Below are 10,629 nucleotides of genomic sequence, written 5' to 3' on the forward strand. Positions count from 1 at the left end.
TCTCTGTAATTGTTTTGCCTGCAGCTGTGGTTTGAGTGATGGACGGCTGAGCCAGTCAGTGCTGGAGGCAGTGTCCATTACTGCCTTATATTCTGCTCAGCCCCTTCATTTGGTGCAGGTTATTGCAGTCTATCTGTGTATCTAGTGCTCTTGCGTTTCTTGCTATTCTGTGTACTGACTTCTTCTTTGCCTACTGACCATTCTATTTGCTATACGAATCTTTACCTTTGCCGCCATCTTGGTTTTGATCCGCTTTGTTTGACTCCGCTTGTCTGTCTGTATCTGTTGTTTGTCCCTCAGTATCGTTTATCTCCTACCACCTTCCTGTCTGTCTTGTGTCGGTTTCTGTTACCAGTGTGAACACTGACCTATATCTGTATTCCGGTTACCTGTCCGCTCCACCATCCAGCAGCTGCCAGACGAAGTAGGTTTTCCCTGTAATCTTGTAGGGTCACTGAAGGACCGTCAGTTAGGTTCCTGATAGTGGGTTCTCCCTTATCAGGGCGGTATATCTGCTTTAGGCAGGGCCTTAACCCGCAGGGATGTCGCAGGGTGAGTTCGCCACCACTTACCTAGTCTGACAGCTAGCGCCAAGCCTGGTTGTGGTTGCGCGATTTGCTGGACAGGTACTGACAGTAACATTCTCCAAATATACGAAAGTCAACACACCAATAATGTCCATGGTTTGTCAATAAGAAACATCTTTATTTCAAGTAATACAATAAATAGTCTCAAGTTCAGCAACATATGGCATAACCCAGGCACGGACTATAGAAGGTTTGTACATTCATGTACTGCATACTGACATTACAGAAGAGCTAAACACAGATGGTGCAGGGAACATATGTACATTTGGGGATTATCAGATAAATACCATGTTGACCAGTTTTATGATGATGACATACTGTTAGTGTAGGTGTCTCTATGTGGTAATGATATACAATGCATAGGCAAGACCCCATAGTCTATAACAATCACTTTTGCACTGAAAATAAAATACAATATTCTGCCTCTTGGTACTTTTCATGTTGCATTTTTAACATTAGAACCAAATACACCATACACTATGTCACTTATATCTGATGTGAAGCTACACTTCATCATGATAACATGATCTATACTTCGAGGAGCAATGTTTTATTATCTGAAACATTATGTACGGACAGACTCTGGTTCCCATGAAACTTCTTTTCTATAGCTATATACATTGTACAGTACAGTAGTATATGGCCTCCAGTCAGTTGCATAAAATACATAAGGATCAAGTCTGGGTCTACTGTATGTTCCAGTAGTTGAGCTTTTTAACGTATTAGATGGGGGCACTAAAATGGCTTCCAGGTAATAAATCTGCTTTGACTAAAATAAATATTTCTTTCTCTGGATAACATATTTTATCTCTTAATATATCATTTCTTCCATTAGGGTCTTCGTTCCTCTCCTTATATATCTTGTTAGTGCCTGAGTGTATACCCATCACACATGTCTAGTGAATCTGCATTGGGACATCATGTCCTAGGATGGCATCTCTACAATATAACACTATGTACATAACATGGTAATATTTGGCATCGCATACTTTTTGGAAATCACAAACATGCACAGGTTTTTGAGTACCCAGGCAGATACATGCTTGTAACACTATAGGATTGTTCCCTGCCATTATCAACAAGAATTGCTGACAGTCACCATTATCCTTGTTCTACTTTCTTCCCTCTCAATTGTTCATTGACAAGGTGTTTGATCCGTAAGAGCCCCATTCGAATGATTCTCTTCACCATGATAAAAACATAAATTATAAAAGCAATGCAAAAAAAAAATCTTAAAATATGCTTAGAAAAAAGGCAATTGGCTGTAATAAAACAGCATTGTCAAAATAAATATTTGTAATAAAATAAATGCAGTGTTGCCTGCTTCAGTCAGTAGTTTCTAGCTTCCATCTATCATCATATGACACTGTAAAAAAACAGCCATAAACTGTTGCTACCTTTTGGCTGCCATCTTTACTGTAGATCCTGACCACCTTTTCTCCATGAAAGGAAAGCTCTGGTGTACTCTTGATCACTAAGAATTAGCTAGTCGTAGCCTTTCTGCTCAGCTAGCTAGTGTCATGTGGACCTCTAGAGCATCAAGATCTGGTATAAGATACAGTAACTATGTCCTTCATAATGAAAGAACCCTTAATCTCACCTGAGAATATTGTATTAGACATGCTTAAGAGTGAGTCCCTAGTCTGTACAACATTGCACGGGTCTGTATAATTCTTCCAGCTCACCCCAATAGAACAGAAATGCATGCAAGTCACACACACATCTAATAAATAAGAGGAGCTAGCTCAGGATCAGATCTGAGCCATGGTAGAGTATAGATAAGAGCACATAGACAATCAGTTCTTAACTGCGGCCATGCACAGTCTGTGTCTTAGGCACACTGAGGAATGAAGGGGTTGATGTCAGTGCTAAGACCTTTCATCTTCTTGCTACTGGTCAAGTGGACAAGGTCCAGGTAGAAATGGGACTTGAGGAAGCGTCGGTATGAATCCTTCTCCATTAAGATAAATATTTTGTGCTGGGCTTGGTCAAAAATGGATTGTGTTGGGTGAACAATATTCTTGATTGTCTCTTCTCGTGTAGTTGAATCTAAGTTGACCTGAAGCAGGCAGAAGAAATAAAAACATGTTAGATGATTGCCTACAAAATTGGTTTGGACATAACTTTAAATGTTGGCTTTATACATAAACATTTTAAATACCCCAAGCTGAGACCTTAAACAAGCAGGGAAAAATGTCCACCAAAAATGTGAAAACCAAACAACCAATCGATTAGATAATTGGGGGGACTATGAATAAGAAGGATTCATTTTCAATTAGTTTTTTCTTGGTGGCCGGATCTTTCACAACCTCTATTTTACGCTGATAGCCCAAATGTGTTATCAAATTTTTGGCAAATGTCTTAGCTTTTAGTAAATTTTTCACAAAGCTTCTATAGCGATGAGGTGTTGCTTCAGCATCATAAATTAATCTGAGTAAATAGAAATATAGTCAGACCACTTACTTCTCTGGAAGCCTCCACAGAGATGAAGTCCTCATAGATTTTCTGTGCTTTGCTTGAAAGCTTTGCTGTTGATTTTGTCTTCTTGTAGTTTTCACATGCCAGCCAAAAATCAAGGTTTTCTTCACTGTACTCAGATTGAAGGAAGGATCTAAAAGCCACAATGCCACCTGAAAGAAACATTGATTCCATTAGACGAATATGGCAATAGCCGTTTTCTTAATTCTCCAAACACAATTTCTCAACAACGTCCTTCAAATATTGTTAAGTAGCAGCAAAAGTACAAGTACTACTTTACACTTCCTGAAGTACAGAAATTTTAAACAAATGACTCAAGTGAAGAAGTGTTTTATGAAATGATAACGCTCTATTGCTTTATTGAGTTTCTTGACCTTCCGCGTAAAGCATAAAGTAAACAATAAAGACTATACTAAATAAGAAAGGGCCAAGCAGCAGATCTCACCATATGTCTGACATCTCAACATCTGACTCACATACTGTAGGTCAGGAAGAAGCAAAAGTCCTTAAATCTGGGAACCATGGTGCAGTTGGACTGACAAACCAATTAAAATATTTCCATCCCTGGGGACTAGTAGCAACAGAGTGTCTTGTACCGCAGCCAAACCAAGGACATCTGAGACGAGTAGTGACCCTATGCTGACGTCATTGAAATCTGTATTAAAGTATCAAAACTCATGATATATATTGAGGGCAATATTTCTAGGAAAGTGGTCTTTCTCACGTCCCAGCCATCTGAGCTTCTTTAGCTGACTTAAGTCACGTTCGTGTAAACAACTATAGACTATAGAAGGGTCTCCATGACAACAAATGTAAAAACATCCAAGTTGAAATTTTGGTTCACGAAAAAAGCTTAGGTCCTTATGTTTGCTTATTTTGGATATGGGATTTAGTCTACAACCGAATTTCTAGAGTCTCAAAAATTATTCTACCCCCACTGATAATATGCTCCAAAAAACTTTTTTGTTTTCTATTGGTCCTTTAGAAGCAATTATCACACTATCATACAGGTCTGTCAACTCCAGCCTATAGTCCCAGTGAAAAACATCAAGTAGATGTCATATATCCCGTAGTAAGTAGAAAATCTTTCCTAACACCAATGATCCTACAGCACTTCTCTTGGGAGAAATCAATATAGGTTTTGGTAAGCCACATGGGTCCTGTGTCTACACAGATATGTCCTCATGTTAACTGAGGCTCTCATTTGGTTTTATTTGAAAATACATATTAACTTATCAGGATTTGGCCTTATTGTTTACAACATGACATTTGTTCACTTACATTCGCTGGTAATCAGATTTTCCAAACTCTCTGCCCATCTCTTAACTTCTTCTTGAGTTAGCCTGGAAAAAAAGAAACATATTTGTGAGGCTTTAAAATAGATCTTATTCACACAATACATTCACACAATACATCAATAGGATTATTTATGTGGACATTACAAGCAAATAAAACTGAAGCTCCTCCCTTTAAGCCACACTAAGACAAATGTGTTCTAAACAATACTTTCTATTTTTATTTAATGTACACTTCCATTAACAATAACTCTAATAATTGTGTGATGCAGGTACTATGTGGAATGAGGACCATACTATAACCGCCATTGATAGTTGTCTGGTCCCACTAAGATTGGCTGGTTTGGCAGAACTCAGTCTTAGGGCAGTTTCACACTGCTGTCTGTGAACCACAGACCATGCTGAGTCTGGTGGCGCCGACTGACAATACTGCTGGGGACGGAAGTCCTTACATGATAGCGTCCCCAGCAGCATTGTCGGTCCATGCCACAGGACTCATGCACAGTTCAAGGTTCACGGATCGACAGTGAGTGCAGTTTCACGAGATGCATTTTTTTGTGAACCATTGTGCCGATGTGGGCGAGTAGCACAGGCACTGGTGAGTGGCTTGGGCAGGAATAGGACCTGATATTGTGAAGCTTGGGCAGTTGCATGGCCACAGCCTTGTACATGAGCTCATAGAAGTAAATAAGGATGTTTGATAGCTATAAAAAATGGCTAACCCGGGGTCACAAAATTCAAATTAGTGTGCATGAACCTTAACATCTATTGTGATCTTCAAGCCTATCTTCATGGTTAGTAGATAATAATACACAGCACTCATAAAACAACACTAATTGATTAAATGATTCATGTATATGCTGATTCATGTGCCCTCAATTTAGTAAAAAACGAATTTACAAAAAATGTGCTCTATAATTTAACAGATTTTTTTAATTATTGCTGTATGGAAGCTTGAGATACGTGCACATCAGGTGTTGTGTGTTTGTGCACATCCTAGATCTGTTATTTTATTTCCTAAGATAAAGTGGTTGTCGCACTTGGGGATGAAGGAAATAAATCTGGAGTATTGGCAATCCTAGCTGAGAACGTATTACATAAGAACCAGCACCAGATGATTATCTCAGAGATGTGATTAGTAAACAGCTCTGCTTATTAAACTTTACCAAGATGGATTTCCCTTCTCTCGGATTACACAGAGCCAGCCATTAGCAATTAATCTATGGGTAATTGCCAATTATTGGGTATTTAGTGTGCAGCACAAACACACACAAGGGACAGGATGGACTTACCTCTGACAAGCAGGTTTGTCTTTCTTCAAGCCGCTGCTGTTTTCGCAACCATCAGTTTTTTGGAGAAGAAATCCAAGTCGATGTTTCATATCTTTTGCACTGTTTGGAAACAAAATAATAGTTTATGTAGTGATCCCTTTTCATTTTTATGTACGACATAGTACATTGTACATAGTTATCTATGGCTTTTTACTTGTCTAAGAATGAATTGAATCCATGATCCAAATTCACTGATTTCCGCTCCATTCCTTGAGTTTAAAAAGCTTTTCTCATCCACTATTCATGACATGAAAGATGATGGTCTCAATTCTGGGATCCACTCCTATCTCATGAACGGGCAACTGCTGCCCCTTTCCTGCAGCTGGAATAAATCTAAAGTTTACTGCGCATGCGCTGCCACTCTGTATTCAGATCTCTGGAAGCGCTGAAAATAGCTGAGTCTATCCATTGGACTCTCATAGGTCTGAATTGATAGTTGTTGGGCATGCGAAGTAAGTTAGACCTTCAGCCCAGCTACAGTAATGGTCAGCAGACCCCTCTCGAGATAGAGATAAGTGTGGGTGCCAAAAGTGGGACCTACATCTATCATTTATTTATGACATATTCTGTGGCTAAGGATGGGGAAACCCCTGTAATGGAAAAGGACAGTATTGCGAATCCTAATAACTTAAAAGGGTTGTGCATGGTTGTTTATTGATGGTCCATCTTGAGGATATGCCATTGATATTCAATTGTGGAGCTAGCTCGGTATGCATGGTCATCCGTTCATTAAAGTAAATGGGAATGGAGAATTTACAGCACAGCCACTTCTGGCTTCATGTAATGTGGTTTCTGTGGTTGGGTGTTGGTCCCATGATCACCATTTTGTGGATAGGCCATCAAATGAAACTCATAGACCAACCCTTTTAATTGTTTAACACAACTTTATTGACTTAATTTATTGACAGAAGCTAAACCCTGGAAATGTTGAAAATTTTATATAGACTTATGACATGAACCGGATCTAAAAGAAAGGAACCTAAATCTTTTGATTAAATATTGGTATTGTAAACCTGGCTGTATCTATACATACAAATATGTATGGAAACTCGAGTATCTGAATCCTGTAATAAACTATGCTGAAAATTATCACAAACTATAGCCGTAAGGACTGTATCACATCCTATGCCTTAGCCTTGCAACACATAATGAAGAAAGCAGCAGCCGCCATCTAGGGAGGTGATAATGATTATTATAATCTATTCTGCAAGAAACGGTGTAAGCTGATTCATATGTGATATAACTATACCAGGGGCTTTGTGTATGCATATTCAACCTGTTATAACCCGCTGGTATTATGTGATATGCACACACTGCATACACCTCTAAATGCTCTTAAATTAAAGGCAAATAAGTGTGAGAAGAGAGAAGACTCTCTAGTATGTTACTATCATAGTATGTTACATGGCATCTGGCACCAGACCTGCAGGGATTTCCCTCATTGACACATATTCTCTGTAATCTCACCATGTTGACATGTTATTACCTATTGTTCCCTATGGTATCAAATAGAAATTGCTCAATAAATGATAATTGGTGACATTAAATATGAGTTCACACACCCCGGTCAACAAGCAATGATGTAAATCTGGACTATCCCTTACAGAGCGACAGATAATATTTCACTTGATGGCAGTATAATATATCATGGAACGTCTCTTATATCAGAGAGAGTTATGTCATGGAAAAGATGAGTGATAAAACCGCCACATAGAAGTCAGACCGGTGTCTGAAATCTCAATAAATAGGGTTAAGGCCGTCATACAGTGACATAGACCAGTAGCAGTGGGTCCCAATTTCTCAGCAAATTTACTAAACAGTCCTCATTTAAAGTGATAACTGTGATAAGGACCAGACACAAAATGTACAGTAACATTACCATTAATGGTAGATAATGTATACACAGCGCTGTGAGGGTTCATTAATTGTAAGCTCTTCGGGGAAGATTAGATATTATACATCAGTTAAAGTCTAATGATGAAAATATTACTACCCGTTGTGCCGTGTTACTGGGTAAACAGAAGCTGTTCTCCCACACAAAGTGCAAAATAATAGGCAATTATCTGGCAGCTCGCAAAGGGAACCATATTTATCTTAGCTTGAGAGCCCGTCTATTCTACATGCACAGGCGAGGATGAGGGATAGCCTGCTTTCAATTTTCTGCAACATCTTATTGTGAGGAGTGAAGCAGACTCTACAGACTCCAGTAGCGATGTAGCAGAGCTGATCCGACCCTTTATATAATGAGCTGGCAGCACTGGATGTACATAAAACTGCTGGTAAATCATTGCTACTAATGAAGTATGCTAATAAATTACTACGCAGATAATGAAACCCCATCTCTGCTCAATGTTAACATCCTATCTATTTTATTAACAGTAGAGCAACCTATTGACATGAATATCAACCCAAAAACTATACCTATAGTATACATTTTAAAAAAAAGTCCTCATTTAGCTTAGCAATGCGACCTCTACATTTTTAAAACGGAACTACAAAACAGATCTTATATCATTGCATGAAGGAAATAGTTTAATGACAAATTCAGCTCTGTTACATCTGTATAGATAGTGGCTTTGAAGCCCATTTGTCCTGACTAGGATATTATCAGGGGTAGCATCTACATGAAAGTTGGACTGGTTAGTGTGTGGGTGGCTTCTGCATACTGTACTCTGGTTTCCTCCCACACTCCAAAGGGATACTGATAAGTTAATTGGCTTTTTATGAAATTGACCCTCGTGTGTGTGTGCGTGTACGTGACATAGGGAGATCAGATTGTCAGCCTGACTGTGGACAGGGACTCATGGGAGTTATTAAAGTGTCCAGCACTACGGAATATGTGGGCGCAACATGATCAATTTAGAATTCCAAAATCTGATTGATACATTTTATTATAGAAATGGAAAAAAAAAGAAAGAAAAAAAAGTGCAAAATTCGACAACTACTGAGATAATGATGATATAATAATTAATTAAATAAATTATTTAACACATTTTATATCTTTATGTTGGATTGTCTTACAGCACTGCAGTAAGGCAACTTTTTTGTGTGCCATATTTGATTTAAAATAGTCTCATTTACAAAATATTGACTTTAATACACACAATATTTAACCAGATAGATGCCATATAATTACATCTGACGTTCTAAACATCCAGCATTCTGATATTTTCCTTGTTCATTTTGTCACCGTAAAGGATATTTTAGCAATGAACACTGTCATTACTGTTAGATATTATGGCCAATGATTTCGAGATCTCTTCCAAAGCCTTCTATGAAAGCAGGACATATGCCAGTCTCTTGAGTTATAAGAGCTGCTTATAAAATAAAGTGGCCAAGCAAACTTTACATGCTCTACTTAACCGAGTGGCCAAGTTAGTAAGGCAGTCCCAGATTTATTCAGTCTGACCAATAGAAATCTATTTTAATAGCATGAAATATTAACCCCCAAACACATTTTACTGTATTCTTGCAAAATTAGAAATACATGTAAGATCTATATAAGATTTCCATATGAATGACTCATAATAACTTATTTATATTGTAGTGAAATAAATGTAACATTTACTGTTCACCAAATTCATGTAGTCAGAGGTAAAGTCAACATTTTCTACATTATAACCAGCCATTGTATAGCTAATCCCAAAATAATCCGGATCCAAGAAAACGACATCAAATGACGCAACCGATCCTCACCTTAAACTTCATGCAGCACAATCTATAACCAAGCATCTCACAAGGAGTTAACATCTAGGAATAAGGAACCAATGATGTTCTGTGCTTGGAAGCAGCCGCTTGAGGCTCTCTAAACTGGGATGAAATGCTCTGCAGTGCTGTACAGAAGCAAAGCAAACCCCCACAGCAGCACAATACCCCCTTATATAATGATATACTGTATAGTACACATACCCCCGATATAATAGATCCTGCGTACCCCCATTAACCCTATAGTATACTGCAGTACAGACTGCAGCCTTACCTTTTCAGGCAGGTGGCGGGGAAGGAGGTCACCCCAGCAAGTCCTTTGCACATCTTGGCTGTGAGGTCAGGTTCCCAGACCCGGATACTATAATTTCTCTGTTTGGTGTCGGTGTCACCGGATTTGTCTGTCCAGCTTGTCACTGCTCTGCTGCTGCTGCTTCCCATCCTCTCATCTTTTTATAGCCTCAAACAGCAGGACTCAGATGGAGGCAGTAGCCAATCACATCCACCCCCTGATCTGCTCCCTCCCTCCCTGCCAGCATCATCCCTCCTATTCCCTTTTTTTTCATTTCCCTTTTTTTTTCTTCCTCCTGATATAGTGGGAGAATTCAGGCAGCGTTGACGTGTGAGGAGGAGGAGAAGCAGACGCCAGAGCTGCCAGTGAGGTGATCAGGGAAGAGTCTAACGCTGAACCTGAGACGCTGATGCAGAGCAAAGTCTGGAAATATTTATCCTACATGGAGACGAATGAGAGCAATATGTACCCAGGGAGAAGGCGCAAAGTGCTGCCACTTCGTTATGTCTGACTCATGACCCCTCTGGCTGGTCCCCACTGCGCTGTGACTCAGACTCCATTATGTATCTGACCCCGCAAGATGCTGAGATGTCCTAGTCAGTGGGGCATTCACTAACAACTGGGTAAAGGCGACAGTCACAACACTGCAAAGTTTCTACCCATCTTTGATACAGTCAAGAATGAGTGTAAAAGTGCAAAATGTTGCAAATTTTTGTGGCAGGATTTCTGAGCACCTGAAATAAGCCATTTTTCTATAGTTGTATTGTATTTTTGACAACTATCATTGTAGTTGTCAAATTAACCAATCAACTGTGGTTGGCAGGTAATACTGTAGATAGGGAATAAATGCTGCTTGTGGGAAAACCCTTTATGGTCTTCAGTGCATTTTGAGATGCACTACAGAAAAGCTGAGTGTTTTATGGGATTTTTACTGCCATTCC

At 39.1% G+C, this 10,629-nt stretch overlaps 1 protein-coding gene across 1 annotated transcript; it reads right to left on the minus strand.

Moving 5' to 3' along the window:
• Positions 1-684: 684 nt before the first annotated feature.
• Positions 685-9,894, minus strand: RGS4 (regulator of G protein signaling 4). The gene is made up of 5 exons (XM_072128868.1): positions 9,671-9,894; positions 5,653-5,751; positions 4,347-4,408; positions 3,051-3,217; positions 685-2,646 (listed from the first exon to the last, which is right to left on the minus strand). The coding sequence occupies exons 1-5, from the start codon at positions 9,835-9,837 to the stop codon at positions 2,419-2,421; spliced, it is 723 nt and encodes a 240-aa protein (XP_071984969.1). The 5' UTR covers positions 9,838-9,894; the 3' UTR covers positions 685-2,418.
• Between the last annotated feature and the right edge of the window lie 735 nt (positions 9,895-10,629).

This window comes from Engystomops pustulosus, chromosome 10, assembly GCF_040894005.1.
Source record: "Engystomops pustulosus chromosome 10, aEngPut4.maternal, whole genome shotgun sequence".
NCBI lineage: Eukaryota > Metazoa > Chordata > Amphibia > Anura > Leptodactylidae > Engystomops > Engystomops pustulosus.